Source organism: Rhipicephalus sanguineus, chromosome 4, assembly GCF_013339695.2.
Source record: "Rhipicephalus sanguineus isolate Rsan-2018 chromosome 4, BIME_Rsan_1.4, whole genome shotgun sequence".
Taxonomy (NCBI): Eukaryota; Metazoa; Arthropoda; class Arachnida; order Ixodida; family Ixodidae; genus Rhipicephalus; species Rhipicephalus sanguineus.
In genome coordinates this window covers 106,793,465-106,815,140 of record NC_051179.1, presented here as the reverse complement: position 1 = coordinate 106,815,140, position 21,676 = coordinate 106,793,465, and the positions used below count along the sequence as shown (strand labels likewise).

General features: G+C 46.3%; 3 protein-coding genes and 2 long non-coding RNA genes across 5 annotated transcripts; 3 read left to right on the top strand and 2 right to left on the bottom strand.

Moving 5' to 3' along the window:
* Positions 1-289: 289 nt before the first annotated feature.
* Positions 290-909, top strand: LOC125758091 (uncharacterized). The gene is made up of 2 exons (XR_007415832.1): positions 290-327; positions 642-909. It is a non-coding gene; the product is annotated as an uncharacterized LOC125758091 (long non-coding RNA).
* Positions 910-2,602: 1,693 nt separating this feature from the next.
* LOC125758090 (uncharacterized) lies at positions 2,603-5,392 on the bottom strand. Its single transcript, XM_049414855.1, has 3 exons — positions 4,304-5,392; positions 3,636-3,753; positions 2,603-3,250 (listed from the first exon to the last, which is right to left on the bottom strand). Exons 1-3 carry the CDS (start codon positions 4,400-4,402, stop codon positions 3,093-3,095), a joined length of 375 nt encoding a protein of 124 aa, XP_049270812.1. The 5' UTR covers positions 4,403-5,392; the 3' UTR covers positions 2,603-3,092.
* Positions 5,393-10,916: 5,524 nt separating this feature from the next.
* On the top strand, positions 10,917-15,738 carry LOC125758274 (uncharacterized). The gene is made up of 2 exons (XM_049415300.1): positions 10,917-12,356; positions 15,609-15,738. The coding sequence occupies exons 1-2, from the start codon at positions 10,939-10,941 to the stop codon at positions 15,736-15,738; spliced, it is 1,548 nt and encodes a 515-aa protein (XP_049271257.1). The 5' UTR covers positions 10,917-10,938.
* A 133-nt stretch (positions 15,739-15,871) lies between these two features.
* Positions 15,872-17,467, bottom strand: LOC119391484 (uncharacterized). The gene is made up of 4 exons (XM_049415299.1): positions 17,132-17,467; positions 16,767-17,039; positions 16,123-16,409; positions 15,872-15,877 (listed from the first exon to the last, which is right to left on the bottom strand). The coding sequence occupies exons 1-4, from the start codon at positions 17,358-17,360 to the stop codon at positions 15,872-15,874; spliced, it is 795 nt and encodes a 264-aa protein (XP_049271256.1). The 5' UTR covers positions 17,361-17,467.
* A 3-nt stretch (positions 17,468-17,470) lies between these two features.
* Positions 17,471-18,849, top strand: LOC119390528 (uncharacterized). The gene is made up of 3 exons (XR_007415831.1): positions 17,471-17,557; positions 18,312-18,445; positions 18,593-18,849. It is a non-coding gene; the product is annotated as an uncharacterized LOC119390528 (long non-coding RNA).
* The last annotated feature ends 2,827 nt before the right edge of the window (positions 18,850-21,676 follow it).

The window sequence follows — 21,676 nt, the reverse complement described above, 5'->3', positions numbered from 1 at the left end:
CCAGGCTCCGCCACAGTACTCAAAACTCCAGCGCGTCAGCCCTATGCTCATTCAGCATTGCAAATTGCTCCAATTATGTAGAAGTCACACACATACATAATCATTCTTAATGAGCTCTTGTGAAGGCTGATACTGTCCCAATACAAAAGAAAACCATGCATGTTAAAAAAATGGTATTATACTACCTTGATATATTCCAAACTACTGCCTTTATAAGAGGGATTGCACAGATTCCGAGGACGGTACATTCAAGAGATAAAGTATGAAGTAACCATTTATTTATATTAGATTTTAGCTAAATGACGACTATCACTCACCACTGCAAACGTTTTTTGAAAGTGGTATATAATAGGATATGTGTTGTTTTGTGTTTTGTTTGTATGCAAACCACAGTGCATGTGTGCATTCAAGATACCCATAGCATACATAATAAAGTAGACACACTTATTGTTAAAAGACACTGAGATTCCATTGGAGAAAGACTGTTGAGGTGCATCGTTTTATTGTAACTTTGAAATACACATAACAAAAAACTTCGCAAACACTTGCTTGTTCCCACAGTGTACCTGGCTAGCTACCGGACCAATTGTGTGACATGCCTACATAATGCGCAAGCGGTTACAACAGTGGCAAAAGACAAGAGGATTGGATACACATATTTAAAAAGATACATGATTTAAGTATACAGGGAATAACAGCAGACGAAATAACCACTTATACATATGTAAGACTTAAAGGTTGAACGTGAAGCGCATCATGGCCACAGAAAATATATTCGTCTCTTTCACATCAGTCAGTATGGCATTCCAAATGAGAACATCGTGAAGTTCAATCAGCCTTCGAACATAGGCATTTCTGGCGTCTGGTAAATTAAAGCAGTTTGTCAGCTGCTCTTGTACAGTGTGCAAGTATTGTAAAGGAGCTTAGTGGGAATGGGTCATCATGTTTTATTATTCTATGCACTATATCAGCAACACTAGACACGTGAAAGAAGTTCAGCAGAAGAACATGCATAAGAGGACACGGTTGTCTTTCACGGTCATAGTGCTTGGCCGGGTGTGCTGCTTTGACAAGGCCACAGCGTTGGTGGTGGCTATGAGATGATGCACGTTTGGCTAGCGTCAAAACAAGCGATAATCATTGTGTCTGGTTATCGTTGTCATAAGTGTCGCGACGGAAGTCCATCGCATGCACGCGGAACGTAAGCGAGCACTGCAATCAAGGCGCGAGCGGGCATTTCATGCGGTAATTTTTTGTATTTTGCGGACTTCTGTAATAAGCAGGAAGACACTAATAATTAAGAGATAGGATGTCTTGCGATCCGATCTGCAATAATTCTGTGGAATGCTTTAGGTAGCATCGTTAATTTAAGTTAGTTACTTAAACATGCCTAATTAGGCAATTGAGCAGAACACAAAAAATTGTCCAACTCACTACAGGCAATGGTCAGCAATGTGCACTTGGTCCCGTCGTGATAGTGTCCGTCGGCATATTTTTAAACTCTGGCTAAAGATAGCTGGGGCACCCTGTATAACATAGATTCTATATAAAGACAAATATATAATGCAATGGTACTATTTACACAGTTACAAAATAAAGAGGGAAAGTACACACTGCGCTTCATATCACAATGAACAAATGATATCATAAGTCATCGAAGAAACAATGTTACCAAATTTTACAATTACATTGCATTTCAGAAAATTTATCCACAAATTCTGAAACAGATGGCATAAATGCTCGAGGCATGTGTACTTGGATTCAAGTGCACGTTGCAGAACCCCAGGTGGTCGAAATTTCCAGAGCCTTCCACTACCGTGTCTTCATTTCGTGGTTTCGGGACATTAAACCCCATGAATTAGTATTGTTACATTGATTTTTTAAAGAAAACTTGTGTACAAACTGCACTCACTCTTTAAAACCTCCCTATTATTTAGCTTTAAAAGTGGTCCATGAATGGCTCCCGAATTAGCTAGCCAACATTGTTTTCTGTGCCAGCCTCACGAAAACTACTTTTCTGCCACATTCCATGTAGGTGCAAAGAGCAACATTTTTTGACAATTCAGCTAAAATTAGCTGGTCTGCCCTTTGACATTCCAATACATGGTGTGTATCATAAGCACACTCCAAGTAAAATATATGTGACACAATGAATATTCTTGTGAAGTTTGTGACATCTTTGAAAGAAACAATGTGCTTGATCTTAGGCAATCTCCTTGTCCAGCCACAAGGGCAGTGCTATCTCTTTTACTCGGCCTTGTGTACTGTTCACTGTGGAATATGTTCCCGGCTACGATTACTCTGTCATGTTTAGCAACGGGTCCACTGATGATGTCATGAAGCTGATCTTTGACAAAGCCGAGCAGTGGCTGAGGTACCTCTCGTGGCTTGCTGATAAGGGTACTAGCTTCGGTACTCGAACGGCCAGGCTTTGCCAAAAAACGCAGGGTGCGTGGACTTTCCTGCGCACACAAACTTTTGTATTTGCTTCCCATCAAGATTCGTTCGACTATCTGAATTGGCACACCCTTCGTTGACTGTACCAGTTCTTTCAGGTGACCAATGCTCTCGAAGCTGAATGGACCAATGGACTCGAAGCTGAAGCAGGAATGTGCCCAGAGGGGACCTTGCAGGACCACACTTTTTGAAATGTGCAGTAACTGATGGACGTTGTAGGTCATGTGCTTAACGCCGTATAGAAACTGCACATCTACTACAAACCGTGCAAGGCAATTCGTGCTGGCAGTAATCTCATCTGTGCTCACTGTGTCTTGCAGTAACAGTGCAATGCCTTGTACAAGAAGTGAAAAATGCTTCAAGAACCGTGCTGGCAAGAGCCCCTCAAGACATGGTAGCGAACAGTACAACAGCCACTGCTGCCATTCACTAGCTTTCCAATATTTTCGCACTGAAAGAGAGCGAGGTAGGCGTGACACTGATTGATGGGGTTTAGTTGCACAAAGGCGCTATCAATGACAGCAAAAACTTGAGGCGAGCCAAATTAATATGGCTCATTCACAGCGGACAGCCACAGCTCTGTGAAATGCCGCCACACCCAAAAGTACACAATGCATGTAATCTGGGGTGAAACCCTAAATAACATCGAAGTGTGGCAGGTTAATGAGAGGTGTCGGGCCTTTCACGCATTTGTATACTTGGCGTAGACGAGATGCCTTCTTCATGTGTTGTTCCGTCTTTTCTGCATTTCTTTCACGCTTGACAGTCAGATCCATTGGGTACTTGATAGTCCCTGCTTGGCAAAGCAAGACAAAAATACAAAAAAAACTTGATAAAGCTACCAGTCCTGTTTAATATATATACTGATATCTAAAGTTTAAAAGTGAGTTTCTGTAACGCATGCCTCAGATTGATTCTGAAAACATATTTAATAGTTTTTATAATGAATGCCTCAGACTGATTCAGAAAACGTATTAAAAAAATTCACAAAAAGCATAAGCATTTCCGCTTTTTGTTCTCATCAGAATGCGGGCACTGCTATGTACAATTTATTCTGCCACCTCTTGCTTGGCAGCACAATATCGCAGCTAGCTCAATGTGGCCATAAAAAACCAAAAACTGTGCTGGAATGTTCAAGTGCCCATAGAACAGCAAAATTTGCCACAAGCTCTGCTCACCATCCACGGTTTTTCCTTCTTGGAGGCACCACCCACAGCCATAATAGCCATTATACTGCGTGAAATTTTGCAGCAGTGCTCGGGCCGGAGCATCAGCACAACAGCTGAGGCAGTACACCTGTAACAAGCACATATGTTATTCTACCATGCAGTGCCTTCAATGCACTTTACTCAAGTTATATTATTTTCATTTCAAAATGAACATCATATTTTTATGATAAATATAAAACAGTACATAAGCACATGGCCCAAATGACGAAGTGACACACAAAATGCTGAACTTGCAACTGGGCTTATTGAAAAATGACAATTTGCTTTTTAAGCGAAAGGCTTATAGCGAGCGTGCATCACCATAGTCAAAACGACACATTCATGCCTGTAGCAAGTTCAACGCTGTGTGTGTCACCCTTACCTTTGTCTCATGTGTTTAACACTCTTTCATATTTATAGGAACCTACCAAGTTGCCCAAGCTGCCTCGTCAGTAGAACATAAAGCCCAGTCAGTAGAACATTTATGTTACAATTTATCGCAGTTTAGATGTCATATTTTCCTCATTTAAGTATATGGGATCAAGTATGCTTAAAATAGTACTCATAATGACATGTGGGCCTGACGCTAGCTAAGTGCAGGTGTGGAGTACCATTAATGAAATGGGGCTTTTGCTCACCTTCGAATGCATTGTTCTGGTGCCAGCCATCCAAGTCACACCTAGGTTGGCAGTGATATCTCTGAATTGCTGCACAAATCTTTCGAGAAGTAGAATCATATCGGGATAGTAGAATCATATTGGCCATACCACAACGCACTGATTATAATGTTTTTGCACCTCAACTGTGGTGGTAGCTCGTTCAGAGAAATCTGGATCGGCCAAATAGAAAGTTTGGAGGATTTGAAAACCGGACTGCCATCAGCGTTGAAGGTTATCGTGAGGTCACCCTCCTCCAATTCTTGTCTCAATTCTTGGTACATAGAGCCATCAGTTATGTCGCCGACTTCGCTCACGTCAGCTAACCTGTCTTTAGCCCGATCTTGAGCGTTGATAGATTGCAGCTTTTTAACTAAAGCATTCGCGACACCTTGATCGCAGAGCAAGGAAGAAAGCTGCTGGACATTCGGCAAGGTGATGAAAAAGTTGCCGCCTAGCACCAACGTCCGTCCACTGTAACTCTTGTGACAAGTTGAGCAGCTGGCCTGAAAGTTATTTCGTTGCTGCAGATCGCCCGACTTCTCTGCGAGTGAACTTATGCAAGGCGCACAGTAGAAATGGAACCGGGCGTCCCGGTTACTGACTCCAACTTTCTTTTTGAACATATATTTTGACGTCGGAACGTCGTGCCTGTCGAGGATACGTACAATGAGTCTCTGCAGAGCTTCAACTGCCTTCCAAGACACTCCAGCGCAAAGTTCAGTACCATCAACAGCACGTCCTGAGCCGATTGTTCACTGCCACTTTGCACAGGTTCTTCAGAGATAGCCGCGTTAGTTTCGGGTCCACAGTTGTCATCTTCCGGCATTTCCTCAGCGTCCACGTTGTCCACATTGTCCACATAGCCGCCGTCTCCACAAGGCACATCTGGCGTTGCGGCCGGTACAGCGTCGATGCCGCTTTAGTTGTCATTGGTGCCTCGCGCATACGCACATCTTTGCAGGTAAGTTCTCGTTGATTTCGGAAGGCGAGGACCACTGTTTATGGGCCCCAAATATTGCTTTCGGGGACCCATACTCGCGGAGCACAGACACGACCACTTTCTCCGAGCGCACGACTGACAATTACACTGTTGGCACGTTCATTGGATATGGCTGGATCTTGTTGGATTGTTACTGTCGCAACAGACCTGCTCACCTTTGGCAAAAGTAGATATCTATGCTAAAACATACTTTTTAATGATTTTATTGGCAGGTAAATATTTTACATCTAGCTGTTACATTTGCTTAACAGATGCGTTAAAGAACTTGGGTTGTTCATCACTCCAACTTGATCCAATCCAATCCAGATAACTTAGATAAGCTTTGTGCGCCCATGCGTGTGCCAAACGTCGTTGTTCGTGCTTGAATTGCTTTTTCGTTCGGACGTAGAGATGTTTGCGGTGGTGAGATTTCTAGATGATTTCGGAGAGAAACTTCTTGTCATTCCAGTCACCGACATAAAAATTTTCAAGCCCGCAAATGTCTCGGACTTTGATAAGCATGCAACATATACATAGCTTTCACGTGACGTCACATCCGCGCGCTTGCTGCCGCGGCCGCCATCTTTGCGAACCGCTTGTCGCTTGTCTGACGCGCGCGCGCTGCGAGGATCCGTCGAACAGTGGTTTTCTCTGTCGTGACAGGCTTTTTACTCGCACATGCCAGCATTTCCGACTGCACAGCCCTTTTGCGGGGGCTACTTCTCGCAGTTGATTGGATCTGCGCGTGTACGGTACAAAGAAAAGATTGAACTGTGCGAGAACGTCGATCCCTACACACTCCATCTGGGAACGGACACAAGTGCCGACGCCAGCCTGTTGCCGAGTGTCGCTCACGGTGACATCGTCACCTACTTGGTATTCTCCACCAGCTTAGTGACTCTGGACCAGATGAAGGCCTACAAAGCGCTGGAGTCCCACAATTATTTCACGAGTGGTTGGGTCAAGAGTTTGTCAGCGAAGAGGCTCGGAGAAGACAAAGTGCTCCTACTTGGAGAGGTAAGCGCAGAGATTTTTTGTTATTTTCACGTGTCTCTCAACTGGTTTTACATAGTTTCAAAGCATCCGCCGCGGTGTCTCGCTGGTTATGACGCTCGGCTGCTGAGCCCGAGGGCACGGGATCAATTTTGTAGACGAAACTCGGGAAAGCGCCTATGCGATATCAGTGCACGTTAGAACCGCGGTGGTATCGAGCCCTTTACTACGTAGCCCATGTGTTGCTTGTTGAACACCAGATCGCACTATTAGTTTGAATTTGCTAGTGTTTTACGACAATCACTAGGTGTTTTTTAAAGCTTTCTGGTTGCTACAAAACAGTTTGCAAAACAGCGAGGTAGTTTAGTGGTGCTGTGAAAAAGGACTGCTGTTTATGAGAAAAGTGTGCATACTGCATGAGAAAATGGACACATTAAATTTGGAAACCAAGCACTAGTGAGTCAGGTAATAGTGAAAACCTTCTTTATGAGTAGTGATAGAAATGTGTAATTCTTTTTATGCTCATTTTGCAGGTGAACCACTTTCAAAGGTTGGGAGAGTGCCCTCTAAAGGTGTGGGTGCTGTGCAAGCAGAGCGGCGCCGTAGTGACTGGACACTGTACCCGCATGGCAGGGACTGGGGAGACATGCTCACATGTTGGTGCCTGCCTGTTCGCCATTGAAACAGGTGCCCGGCTCAACCAGTCGACTACCTGCACTCAGAAGGAGAATGCCTGGCTGCCGGCTTATGTTGAGAAGGTGAAGTACAAAAGACTTAAAGACATAGACTTCAGTTCCTCGAAAGAAAAGAAGCGTCGCCTCGATGCAACAAGCAGTGGATCAAAAGAAACCAAAGTGCCAAAGCAACGAAAAGGCATTTCAGCCCCATCACCGACTGAGCTCAAGGAGCTTTATGCGGCATTCAACACTACAGGTGTTGTACCTGCTATATTTTCCCTGCTGCCCGACTATTGTGAACGCGTTCAAGAACCCGTTCAAAGAACAGTTGCTCACCTGAGAGACCTCTATTCAGATACTCATGCAGCAGATGATCTGGAAACTCTTGTCGCAAAAGCTGACACTTTTATGTCAACATTCATCGTCAGTGAAGAAACCGTCAAGTCTGTGGAAGCTCGCACAAAAGACCAAAGCAGGTCAAGGGATTGGTTTTTACACCGGGCTGGTCGTGTGACTGCTTCTGTGATGAAAAATGTATGTTGCACAAGTGTTCTCAAGCCCAGCATATCACTTTTGAAAGGGATATGCTACCCTGAAAAGCGCTCGGTGAAGACACCTGCTGTTACATGGGGACTGACACATGAGCAAGATGCTTTAAAGCATTTCAAGACAGCCAGCAAGACAAGCACCAAGGCTTCCGTTGCGTGAAGGCTGGTCTGCACTTGAGTGCTGATTATCCTTTTGTTGGCGCCACACCAGATGCTCTCGTCTGCTGCAGTTGCTGTGGCAAGGGCGTAGTTGAATTTAAATGCCCATACTTGCTACGGAATGCTGAAGAACTAACAGAGCTCTCGGCTCCCAACTCGTGCCTCTGCACCGTCAATGGCGTCATGCAGCTGCGAAGGCAGCATGCTTATTATTTTCAGATTCAAACTCAAATGGCAGTGTGCCAAGTTGACTTCTGCTACTTTGTTGTTTGGACTCCTAATGTTTTATTCGTAGAAAAAATCTTGAAAGATGACGAGTTTTGCACCAGCATGATGGCTACTGCCAAAGAATTCTTTGTGAAAGCTATCTTACCCGAGCTGTTGAGCCACTATTTTACTAGGCAACTCAAATATCCAGATCAGACGGCCAGTGAGGATGCGTACTGCTTCTGCCGAGGGCCAGAGACTGGCAAAATGATCGCCTGTGACAGCAGCTCCTGTCAGTACAAGTGGTTTCATTTTTCATGCGTTGCTCTGAAAAAAGCGCCAAAATCTAAGCATTGGTTTTGCCCTGAATGTAAAGGCGCTAAGGAGAATGCTTGAAGGGATACCGACAAGACAGTGTCCAAAATAAAGTGTTTTGAAAGTACATGCTGTTTCATTCTCATTTCTAGTGGTTTTATGCAAAAACTTCAGTATTATTAAAGAGTTGCATGCTTAGCGATTCTCAAAGCATGAAGAGCTGCTGTACTGTGAATGATAAATACCTTGCTGGCTTTGACAGGAGGTGGAACAAATAGCTTTGCCAGTTCTGAATTTTACGACTTATAAGTTCTTTTTATACGTCAAAGCTGCCACGTCATCAGACCTTGGTTCACAATTCAAAGCCTCTAGTAGTCCCCACAATAGTACACTTGGCCCAACGCTTCTTCAATGTCGTACAGTTTATACAGGTGTGACACAAAATGCAAACATCACAGAAGTTGCATCAGTGTCGTGGGAATTGAACTAACAAAAGAGTTGTTTTCATATCTTTTATTGGAAAAGAATTAGAGTGTCAGCAAAACAAAAATTTCACCAAAAGTCAATCGCAACTCTGAACCACTCAGTTGCAAGCATGTCAGTGCAAGTTTCCCGTGCTGCAAAGCATTCAGGGGGTGCAAAGCACTGAAACCATTGGTCTCCTCCTCGCTACATGCATAAGTGACGGTCAAAATACAAAACTTCTTTCATTAATGAAGCTTGCTGTTATGTTTGCCGCTCATAAGTCGATCCTGCAGACAGGACGGCGCGGCACGGTACGTCGTACAAAGCTTCTTTCTCGGCTCTCCCCCTGCCTGGTCTTTTCGCTGGGCAATTATCAAGAGAAAGCAAACGGCTTCCTTTGAGCAAGCTTGTCTGCCCCGATGGCCAGCATGGGTTGCGGTCAGGCGACCGTTCTCAGAGGTCGGCGGCCTGAATGTGTGGGAAAATGAGGAGGACATCCCCCGCTCTAAGCAGTCGCTCGAGGCGACAGTATGCGTGACCCCAACACGGACCAAGATGTGCTTTTGCAACAATGCAAGGTCGAATGCGTGGGAGGCAGGGTCACGCAGACGCCTTTTCTTTCCCGGAACGGTTTAACGACTGGCTCCGCGAGTTCAACTCGATGTGTATGGGAAAATGGCGTGAATGCACCAGGGCTAAAATACAGATGTATTTCGACCGTGAGAATCCCTGAGAGCGTGGGAAGGAGAGGGAGAGCCATGATGGGAAAGAGTGCCAAAACGCCTGTCTGCGCTGTAAAGACACTGCTGTCGAGATTAAGGACAGCCCGGTAGGGAGTGGCTTAATCTGAGAATGAACGGATTGGATAAGGGAATGTCGAGGCGGACCACCAGTGGCCACCTCCCCTTTTCTTTGTTACCGCAAGGTACTTAAGACTGGACGGAATTCCTTTCCCTTCAGTCTAGGCTGTAATCACTAAACTGATCGATCAGTAAGACTCCGTACGATGCAACTTTCGTCTGGGCCGTAACCACTTGGTGGTCGAACAGTGAGACTCGGTTCTTCGTATGTAGTAACAGTGTTCTAGGCTCTAACTTAACCCTTTCAGCCCTGGATTTTTTATTTTGGCCGGAGACATTTTTTGTGCGTGTTTTCCTAATAGCTAGGACCTCAGAAGACCAAAAACGGAACAATGAGCCAGTGGTGCAAGTATTTATGGATTAATTAGCATGGAATCAAATTAGGTCATCAGGGCTCAGTGGTTGTGAAATTAGGAAAATGGCTTCTTTATTTTTGCTACTCACTAGAGTACGCAAAATGTGAACCACGTCTCAATTTTCAGTGTGATACTCCTTGGAACAGCTTCTGTACGACGTCCAAAAAACGGCGCTTAGCCGCCTCACCTGACCCGCCTCGGCGTCACCCGTGACTTAGGTCAAGCTTCTTGTTCTTTGTGGCTCCCAGCTCCGCAAATATGTCGCAACTTTGGTGTCAATTACAGTGAGGATCATTGAAGAAGTATTACCCCAAGAATGAGCTCTTTCGGTTTCATTTCCGAGGTGCTAAGGCAACTTTTGTGCGGTGTCTTCAATTGACGACACCAGGGCCGAAAGGGTTAAGAAAAGTTAAGTAGAAGAGTAAGATGCTGTTGATGTCTATGTTATCATCAGTGTGCTTCGGCAAAATGTACATATGACTGTAAATATTTCGCTGCAATATACCTTCAAGTTTTTATTACCTCCAACCTGCCTCCTGCTTCATCGACGTCGATCATCTCCTTGACGGGACTTCAATCCACATCAAGGAGAAAACGAACAAAAGAAAAAAACATAACTGGCGCAGTCTGACAGGGATCGGCGAGCTCTACAGCACCATACACTGGACCAGCCCTGAGAAGACCGAGGAGCAAGGCATCCAACAGCCACCAGCGGCAACGTCGAGACGATCCCACAGCAGTCAACTCCGGCGCCGTGGAGGAGATCCAGGAACGACAAAGCATTCAGCAAAGGGTGAGCAGGATTTCTTGCGTCTTTCTCAAGTTGGCATGGCAGTTTATGTGTAGAGCACATGGTGAGAACACGCGGGGGTGCTGAAACAATGGAGTTTAATGGAGATGAAGGTGCGAGTGTGGCGGATATGGATCGGAATCGAGAGCCATCAAATAATGGTAGCCTAAATTCTGACAAATCAAATGAGGCGAGAGTGCCTACTCAGACGCAAGAATCGATGCAGCAGGCATCTCAGGTTTTGCCGAATTCAAGTGAAACGAGAATGCTCGAACTTGAAATTCAAAGGCTCAATCTCCAGATTGAGTACGAAAAGCTATTGCAAACTAGAATGAACGCGGAACGTCTCAGTGGCACGTTGTCTAACTCTGGGTCGGAGACGGGTGATCAGAGGCGATGGTGTTTCGATTCTGTCCAGCAATGTGCAAAAGTGCTGAAAGGGTTTCGCCTGCCGAGTGACGCGGATGTGCCATTATGGTTTGAGGAGGTAGAGAAACTTTTTGCTACTTACCGAGTACCGAATGAGAGTCGCGTGCATTTGGTTATACCAGCACTAACGGAACGAGTTCGTTACTTACTGCGTAACCTCAACCCTGAAGAGAGTGCAGATTACGAGGCAGTTAAAGCAGCAGTGCTGACGGAACTGAAGCTTTCTCCGGCAGAGTATCTGCAGAGGCTTGAACGAGCAGTAAAGCGGAAGGAAGAGACGTGGGCGCAGTTCGCGTCGCGTGTGAGAACTTATTTCTCATACTACCTTCAAGTGAGAGAGGCCGACACGGTAGAAGTGATGGCCGAACTCATGGTTGCTGACCGTATAAAATCGGGACTAAGTATGGAGGGTCTTGAGTATGTGAGATTAAGGGAAGGCGAGGGATGGCTTAGGCCAACCGAGATCGCTAAAGTGCTCCAAACTTTCGAGCAAGCGAAAGGGAAAGGGCGTGCTTCAAAGCAACCAACTGTAGAAATGGGGCAGAAGCCGGCGACACGAGTTGAGAAAGGGGCTCTGAAATGCCACCTATGTCACGGCTCAGGCCATTTCGCTAAGGAGTGCCCGAAGGCTAGTGATAAGGAGAACGACCCGAAGAAGGCTACCGAGCCAAAGCGGAAGGTCCAGAAGGTAATTTTAACCCACGAGACGGAAATTGAAATACCCAATGGAGTCCTTAGCGCAAAGGTGAAGTCTCTGAAACACGAGGGCGAAGGCACAAATAAAGTGCAGTTAATTCCTGTATCATGTGCAGGTACAGCCGCAGATGCGATTTTGGATACAGGGAGTGAAGTAACTGTCATTCGGGAGAGTCTGCTTCCGCGTAGTCTAATAGAGCCGTGTGGCACGGTAAGATTGGTGTCTGCTTTTGGTAAAACGATCGAGGCAAGGCTAGCTACGTTGCCGGTAAAATTAAATAGCCCGCGAGTGGTGACGCAGCCTCAGAGCGTCGACCTACTCTGCGCGTTAACTGATGAGCTCGTCGAGGGCACAGATTGTTTGTTGACTGAGGAAGATTGGAAACTTTTGTTGAAGGCCAGCAGCCCTCTGGCACCCTGTCGAGCACCGGCCGAGCCTGCTCATGAGGCAGAACAAGCAGTAGAGAAACCAAAAGTAGTGGCCTGCAATCTTACCTTGGAGGAAAAAGACGTTTCCGGGGAGGATGAGCAAATGGTGGAATATGCTCCACAACCAACCACTATAAAGCGGGAAGAGCTAGTGCTAACGAGCGAGAAGGTTGCTCACCTTGATGCGGACGCACAGGCGGAAGTACAGGCGGTGTTCCAAAGACATTGCACACTCTTTGACGGCACCCCGGGTATAGCGAAGGTAGACGAACATAAGATAGAAATAGAACCGGGCCACCAGCCAAAAAAGGTGTTTCCTTATCGGGTGCCGGAACTATTAAAGAAGGAAGTCAGCCGGCAAGTTGACGAACTGTTGGCTTCGAAGTTGATCTACCCCACGGAGAGTGAGTTCGCACACCCGGTAGTATGCGTCGGAAAGAAAGATGGGACTATCCGCATGTGTGTGGGCTATAGGGCGTTAAATGCTGTCACCAAAGTGGATGCGTTCCCTATGATGAATCCTCAGGAATTGATTTTCCGAGTAGGCAGAGCGCAGTTCATCACGGTAGTGGACCTTAGGCGCGGGTACTGGCAGGTACCGATGGAAGAGAAGAGTCAGAAATTCACCGCGTTTGTAACGCACGAGGGTCAGTACGCATGGAAAGTGATGCCTTTCGGGCTAAAAAATTCCGCGGCAACCTTTCAAAGAATGGTGAATAAACTCTTGGCGCAACATCAAATGTATGCCACGGCATACCTTGATGATATTGCTATTTTTTCTAGTACTTGGGAGGAGCACCTAAAGCATCTCGACATTATTCTTAAGGTCTTAGATAAGGCGGGACTGAAAGCCAGTCCGGAGAAGTGTCAGGTTGCGCAATCCCACATACATTACCTGGGGCATATTGTCGGTTCAGGGACACATGCACCAGACCCTGAAAAAATAGCAGCGATTAAGAACCTGGTACCACCGCGCACCAAAAAGGAACTACGCAGCCTGTTAGGACTTTGTGGCTACTATCGCGAGTACGTCCGAGGATACGCAGAGGTGACGAGCCCGCTCACGCTGTTAACAAAGAAAGCGGTACCTAATAAGATACCCTGGCCGGAGGAAGCCCAGACGGCATTTGAGATTCTCAAACAATCTTTGTGCGAGGCCGTGGCGCTTAACACTCCAGAGCCATCTCAGCCCTACTGGCTTTTCACAGACGCATCAGCTACGGCGGCGGGAGCATGTTTGGCGCAAATGTCAGCCGAGGGGCAAGAGAAGCCTATCGCCTTTGCAAGCCACCGTTTCTCACCGACCCAGATGCGCTGGTCGACCATTGAGAGGGAAGCGTTCGCAATAATATGGGCCTTAAAGAAGTTTGACTACTGGCTTTTTGGTGCCATAGTAAACGTCGTTTCCGACCACAATCCGCTGTCGTACCTTACAACTTCGACTCCGCACGGGGCGAAATTGACAAGATGGGCGCTGGCGTTGCAGCGATATCATGTGTCAGTACAACATCGGAAGGGCGTATGTCACGGTAATGCGGATGCATTATCAATGCTCCAGAATAGTTTATGGAAGCCACCAGAATAACAGTGCCATGCCAACTGGGGGGGGGGGACGTGAATGTTCCTGCCCACTTGCTGCTGTATATTGTGGACTGTGTGATTGTGAATTCAAGAAACAGACACTAGTGATCATACTGCTTGAAGCAGCAATGGTGTGCTTGATTGTTTAGCATGTACTTGTTTACGTTTCTTGTATTCTCCTGTCGTGTTGTCTCGCAATTGTGTTTGATGTTTGTGTAGACTGTTGTATGGTTAGAAAGTCCAGTGACCTAATCGCGGCAGTGATTTATCGTACCACTGAGCGTAGAACAGCCCAGCGTACTCTTTAGGGGGGACGTGTTATGTTTGCCGCTCATAAGTCGATCCTGCAGACAGGACGGCGCGGCACGGTACGTCGTACAAAGCTTCTTTCTCGGCTCTCCCCCTGCCTGGTCTTTTCGCTGGGCAATTATCAAGAGAAAGCAAACGGCTTCCTTTGAGCAAGCTTGTCTGCCCCGATGGCCAGCATGGGTTGCGGTCAGGCGACCGTTCTCAGAGGTCGGCGGCCTGAATGTGTGGGAAAATGAGGAGGACATCCCCCGCTCTAAGCAGTCGCTCGAGGCGACAGTATGCGTGACCCCAACACGGACCAAGATGTGCTTTTGCAACAATGCAAGGTCGAATGCGTGGGAGGCAGGGTCACGCAGACGCCTTTTCTTTCCCGGAACGGTTTAACGACTGGCTCCGCGAGTTCAACTCGATGTGTATGGGAAAATGGCGTGAATGCACCAGGGCTAAAATACAGATGTATTTCGACCGTGAGAATCCCTGAGAGCGTGGGAAGGAGAGGGAGAGCCATGATGGGAAAGAGTGCCAAAACGCCTGTCTGCGCTGTAAAGACACTGCTGTCGAGATTAAGGACAGCCCGGTAGGGAGTGGCTTAATCTGAGAATGAACGGATTGGATAAGGGAATGTCGAGGCGGACCACCAGTGGCCACCTCCCCTTTTCTTTGTTACCGCAAGGTACTTAAGACTGGACGGAATTCGTTTCCCTTCAGTCTAGGCTGTAATCACTAAACTGATCGATCAGTAAGACTCCGTACGATGCAACTTTCGTCTGGGCCGTAACCACTTGGTGGTCGAACAGTGAGACTCGGTTCTTCGTATGTAGTAACAGTGTTCTAGGCTCTAACTTAAGAAAAGTTAAGTAGAAGAGTAAGATGCTGTTGATGTCTATGTTATCATCAGTGTGCTTCGGCAAAATGTACATATGACTGTAAATATTTCGCTGCAATATACCTTCAAGTTTTTATTACCTCCAACCTGCCTCCTGCTTCATCGACGTCGATCATCTCCTTGACGGGACTTCAATCCACATCAAGGAGAAAACGAACAAAAGAAAAAAACATAACTTGCCATTTTGTATTAAATGTATGGATTGCCAAGATGCTTTCCCTACTTGTGTCACTTATTCCAGGTATACATATGCTAAGACAAACTGACAAAAGTATCATACATTGTGTCCAACCGTGGTAACACTGGATACACCCCAAAGGTACTTGCAGCAGATGGTTCTTGGTGTCAGTCATCCTCAACTGTTGCTACATTTTCCTCACTACCATTCTTCACTGTTGCAACTATTGAGGGACACAAGTTGCAGAGGGCGCAGCACACTGTCACAGTCTTGTCAAGCGGTGTCAGTTCATCCCCCTCACGACAAGAAACATAGTTAATCGGCACGGTAGACTTCAAAAACACAAACTTATTTCTGATCAGGCCAATAACACGCTCCACGTGAATCCTAACATTTGCAAGCTTCCTTGTTTTTTCCACGTCTTCAGGAGACAGCTGCTTTTTCCCTTTTGTGTATGCTGGGACATGGAGACGCGCACAATAAAATCCAACACTGTCCTCTATGTTGAACCCCCTATCTGCGAGGACAACATCACCAGGAACCAAGTTGTCCAATAAGCCACAGTGTTCTGTAATGTGCTTATCACTGACGCGGCCTCCCCAACCTTCTGAAATGTATGTTACTACACCCTGTGGCGCAATTGCAATGAGAAACTTTGCAGTGTGGCTTCCTTTATACGTAGACCACGTTTCACATCTAGAAAGCAGAGATGACGGCCTTTCAATTTTAATTTCGAAGCAATCAATAATGACGGAAACTTTAGACCCAAATGAATCAAAAAAAGCTTGTGGCATAGTACGCTGCAGTGCCTCACGCCCTGGCCAAGCTATCTGCGATTTAAGCCGACAATATGCACCGTGCAGCCATTTGTCAAAAATCCTCGATACTGTTGCTTCAGAAATGTTGAAGCGAAATGCAAGGTCGGTGTTGTGAAGGTTCACCTTGATTTTCGTCATGAAGAGGATGAATTCCTGGAATTTTGACAGGCTGTTGTTGATGTTGTGGGATACATCACTCTCCACAACTTTAAAGACAGCTGAGAGAACAGTGAAGTTTGCCATCCCTGTGTAGAACATGACTTTTCTGTCACAACTCCTTAGTGACTTTTCCGACATCTCAAGCTCCTCTTTCTCGACACGGGCGGCATAGAGGTGTTCATTCAGTGAAATGCACTGTTTCTCCAGTAGCTGAATGTCCTCCATGGTCATCTCTGTCTGCACTGTAACACCTGTAATGAAAAAATGCCGGAGATTTTAAAGTAATAATAACATCTGGGGTTTAACGACCCAAAACCACGATATGATTATGAGAGATGCCGTGGTGGACGGCTCCGGAAATTTCGACCACCTGGGGTTCTTTAACGTGCACCTAAATCTAAGTGCACGGGCTTCAACATTTTCGCCTCCATCGAAAATGCAGCCGCCGCGGCCGGGATTCGATCCCGCGACCTCCAGGTCGAGATTTGAAAGTGACGCGATAATTTTGGCTCTCCACAGAAATGCTTCACAAAGCGCTTGCAAGGCATTCGCCTACAGGCCGGAAACGGCCTCGAACTTCACTAGGCGAAACAAAAGTGTTAACTTACCTGTATCACTTTCGTCGGCGTCGGTTTCTCCAGTCGGGTGCGGCGAGAGTGGCCGATCGGCACACTGCTGGATCCCTAACGCTGCCGCGTCGGCCTCGGCACGCCGTTTCTGTGCTTCGGCTTCCCGCTTTTTGGCGTCCGCCTGCCGCTTTACGGCGCGTCGTTTTTCGAGGCGTCTGTGTCGTGAGGGGTCCGTGTTCTTGGCACTGTAGCCGAGGAGAAGCGACGGAGCCCAGTCAGGGTCCGTCTCGTCGAACAGTTTAGCTGGCTTTCCTACGAATGCAAAATGAAAAAAGTTACAAAACTAACATTTTTCGTTACATACCGCCTTTATCGCGCTGTGTAAGTCGAAAGCAATTCTTTACCTGTAATGAAGTGCACGCCGCAGACTCGCAGGTTGGGGTTCTCGATGTCTAAGTCAGCACGTTTAATGCGCGCCAGCCATAAACTGCGCCGCTTCGTGCTCAACGCTTTCGAGCGCTCGCACTGGTTCTCCACGGTCTTCGGTATCGAAAAGAAGTGGCCGTTAGTTGATCGTTTTCTCCCGCGGTTGTCACTGCGGTTGGAACAACCAAATATCGCGCACATGACCATGGTGACAACACCAACTACACGGATTGCTTGCAACGACCGTGGGATGAGCGGTTCATATGGTTCATATGCATGGCGGACACATATCCCAGCATTCCCATCACTGACGTCAGTGCAAGCTATGTATACTGCTTTCTGGCGTGACCCCATCGGCGATGAGGGCACAGCCTATTATGACGCCCAAGTCCTAATGTTGGCAGGTATGTACGTGCTTTGGATTCCATAATAGTGCGTGTTTTATTGTCTGAGTACTTGAGGATTTAACATTCTAGCGCTAAAGCAAGGAAACTATGGGGCAGCACCGCGTGTCAATATAATGTCCGGCGCCCACGAGGTCATCAAACAAGATTATCCCTTACACAGCTAAAGCCAACATCCTGGATGGCTTAGAAATTGTGTCAGACTGTTGCGTGCCGCCCTGGTTCCAGCTCTGATGCTGCTTTCCCGAGGTGTTTTTGCAAACTGAATATCGCAATGGCGTGCCTTGCGTAACATGATGGTACGTGATTGCAAAGGCGGCGTGCTGCCATAGTTATGGCACCTTTCCTGGTGATGTGCCGCGCCACTTCCGAGAATCAATCGGATGGGACTACCACTAGGAGAAATCAAATCCTGAAAGTATCTCACACATAGACAGGGATGGAGTAAGCAGGACGGCACTAGCGCTTTTCTTGCTTCGTCCCTGTGTAAGAGTGCGCTATTCCGCTATCGCCACGAGCCAACAAGCCCTGGCTGCTTTAGAGTAATATCTTCTAAATGAATTGTTCTCGCGATTAGTATGCTATGATGGTTGTTGGCGTATGCATTTCTTGTCTGCTTTTCTGTAAACGAGGCTGTTAGCATATACTCACACAAATTTCCTTTGATGTGTCTTTTGCGCCACATGTTTTAGATATGCACTAACTCGCCTGTAAATGCATTGTGCTTTACTATTACTCTCTCTGGGTTCATGAGAAAGCGAAGCTGAAGCGCAAGAGCGCTTGCAGAGCAAGAGGGTTCCTGTCCCGAAAATCCACCGGGATGATAAAAGTGACAGCTCAGATGAAGGGGAGCCAGCGGGAAAAAAAAGAAAGCAGAAAAAAAGGTTTGTGTATGGTTTACAGATCTGCAGTACAGCAAAACCAATTTCAGATTATCAACATCATTCCAGTAATGTGCAAATGTTACAACAAAATTGTGAATCTTAGTTTAATGTCACTGTTGTTTTCACTTTCTTTACATGTACATTACAGAAGCAGAAACAGAACAGGGACACTGCTAGAGACAATAACTATAATAAAATATTGGGAAATGCGCTTCGCGGCGCCCATGCAAGCGTCGAAAAGTCCCAGTGTTGGACCAAGAAGGTTGGAAGGGTTAATCGACAACGTGTAAGTTTGCATAAGATGTAAGCTAATACTTTGGTGGCAAGTTGTATGATGCTGTCATTACCAGTGTAGTTGTTTGCCTGTTTGCTGCAGCACAAGCAGAGCCATGCCAACCATGTGGAGTTGAGAAAGTATTGCCTGCTGAGTATAAAGCAGAGCACAACTGAACTATAACCATGTGCACTAAATCTTATTACAGTGAAAGCCAGGTGGTAACATCATATGCATTACACAGATCGCAATCGATGAAACGCTTACATGTGCAATGAACTCCTACACAATACATGTGCACAATGCCACTGTCACAGAAAGACAAGCCTACATTTTATCATAATAGAACAATAACAGTTGAAACATACAGCCATCAAGAAGGCACATTCTACAAATTTACAACATAATCGTACAGTAAATAACGCAATAGCACCACCATCCCCCATTTCCCCGAGATGTAAGAAAACTCTGCGTTCTTCAGCAATTAAAGACCCCTTTAAGAAGTAAATTACAAACAAAACAAAAGCCGCGTGCACATCACCTTCCTCTTTCTTTTGGTCTACATTCTCCTTTCCCCTAACTGCATTCCATGGTTTTGAATTCATTCTCGACTTTCCCACGGCTACACAGACTGACATCCTGTTTCGTTCCCTCCACTACAGAGGTCTTCAATGCGGTTATTCAATTCCTTGGGGACATTAGACTGGACAAACGGCCGTCCATCCGCCACGTCCTCGGCAATGGACGCCACTCTCTTCCTCTTCCCATTTTTTATTTCTTCTCATTCTTCTGCATACGCTGAGACGTTCTCCCACTTAGGGTTCCAGAAATAGCTTCTTTTCCCCTTCTCAACCTCTCCTCCTCCCCAGCCGCTCGCACCACGTTAGCACGGCGGTGAACTGGGGGGCAAGGTTGAGCCCCATATAGTTCTTGAAGGTCAATGTTGCCCGATAACACAAATAACGGTCTCAAGCTGCACACTCAAGTGAAATTTGACGTTAAATAGTGCTCAAATAGGTGCCAATTTTTAAAATAGGCATGTTCTTAACCTCTAATTCACATGCTCGTATGTCAAAATGGCACGATAGGAACACAAGGAACAAAATAGGCATTTGCCTAAAATCCGGTCTCTAATAATGACTTATCACAAATAGTTATAAACAAAATGCATAACTCTAAGTGCGTGTTAAATAACCCAAGGAGGCCAAATTAATTCAGAGTCTCCTGTTATGGCATGACTCAAAATCATATTGCCACGTGTGCTGGTACGAAACAGCTATCTTCCGAGAAAGTGACTGCCATGCCCTTGCTAAGATACTTGCTTTCGGAGCTGAAGTTGGAGATGACACAGGTTTACCACCCCGCGTTTGATGCCTACTTGATGGTTCAGCAAGAACTGCGCGTTTGTTTCAAATCGAGCTTCACTCCTTGAGCTTGCGTCCACATTCATGGAGACCAAGATGCTGGCATGGGGTGGAATGCTGACTTGCTCGTCAATGATGGCAAGTGTGGCACGAGGTTGGTCTCTCTCCGCTGACACTGACTGCTGCGTAGACATACAGACCAGGACTGCAAGTTAATTACCGCATCGTTTTCGCTGATGAAGTCCATACCAAGAAAAACGTTTCGAAAGCACTGTTGCAGGATCACGAAGATAGCTGGGTAAATGTAACCACGGATAGTCACCCGCGCTGTACACCTCCGTCTGCATGAATGTGCAGGCCATTCTATGTTGTCACCTTCCTAAGATGCACCACAAATTGTGTGCTCATTACTGCACAATGAGCTCCAACGTCTCGAGGGCGGTAATCAGGTGTCGATCCATGATCCTGTGCAAGTTGGCGCTTGTTGTCCTGCTTCGGCGCTGTTCGGCCATCGACTGCGTGGTGTGCTGTTTCGTTCAATCACAGCTACGTCTGGTGTAAGCTGCAGGGAAGGGCGGTGGTGCATAGTTAAGTTGAACAATCGCCGACGTCTCGCACTGCGTTGTCATGTCTTGCAGCACATCGTTTTTGGTTCTAGTGGGAGTGTTGGCGTCGTCGTTGGAGGCTGTCTTGAGTTTTGCATACGAGCAACATCTGGCGAAGATAGCCGGTTCATACCAGCACATATGGCAATATTGTGCTTTGATTGGAAGCAGCATGCTACATCACTGGAAATCGAAATGCGAAAGGGCTTGTTGATTTCTGTCCATTTTTATGCTGCAATTGTAAGTTTAATACTATTGCTCACACTGCTCTTCAAAATTCTTTCAAAACTTATCCCAGGAAGCCACAAGGAACAAGTTGCAATGAAAAACCCAGTGGGTGAAATTTCAGTGCATGGCCCCTTTAAGATTGATAATCAGCAACCGGCATGACTCTACAGAGGCAGCAGCTTTACGATCACGTTGACTCCAATGCAAGCTGTTCAGTTAGAACAAAAAGGAAAGTACTTGTGTCATTTCTGACAGCAAGGCACTTTGACACCGTCTCTGCAGGCACTATGACAAAGTTCCCTGATGGCTCAACTTCGACGAACTGAACACTACTATCCCTGCTAAATGTACCAAGGATACTCTGCCTCTCATTGAAGACTTCAAGCTTAACAGTGGCACGCACAATGCAGCTACAAATGGCATGATTTTCACGACAACCAACAATAATATCACAAATCCTGCCAAACACATTGCCACATAAAACAAATGAGTTGCACCGCCTAGCTTTATCTAGGCTTGACACACAAAGACGAAAAGAGCCTATCTTAATCTTCTTGAAGCATACGACAGTCCCCATTTTGATACCCCTCCCATACATCATTACATCCTTAACCTGTGTTATGTGATGTTTCATGTGGTATCCTTTCAAGAGATCTTGAAATAGGCCATGTGTGAAGCTGTGCTCACCAGTGACATGCATCCAGAGTTTAGGCAGAGTCTGCAGAACAGTGAATTTTTCAATAATCTGCAGTTCCGCATACCTC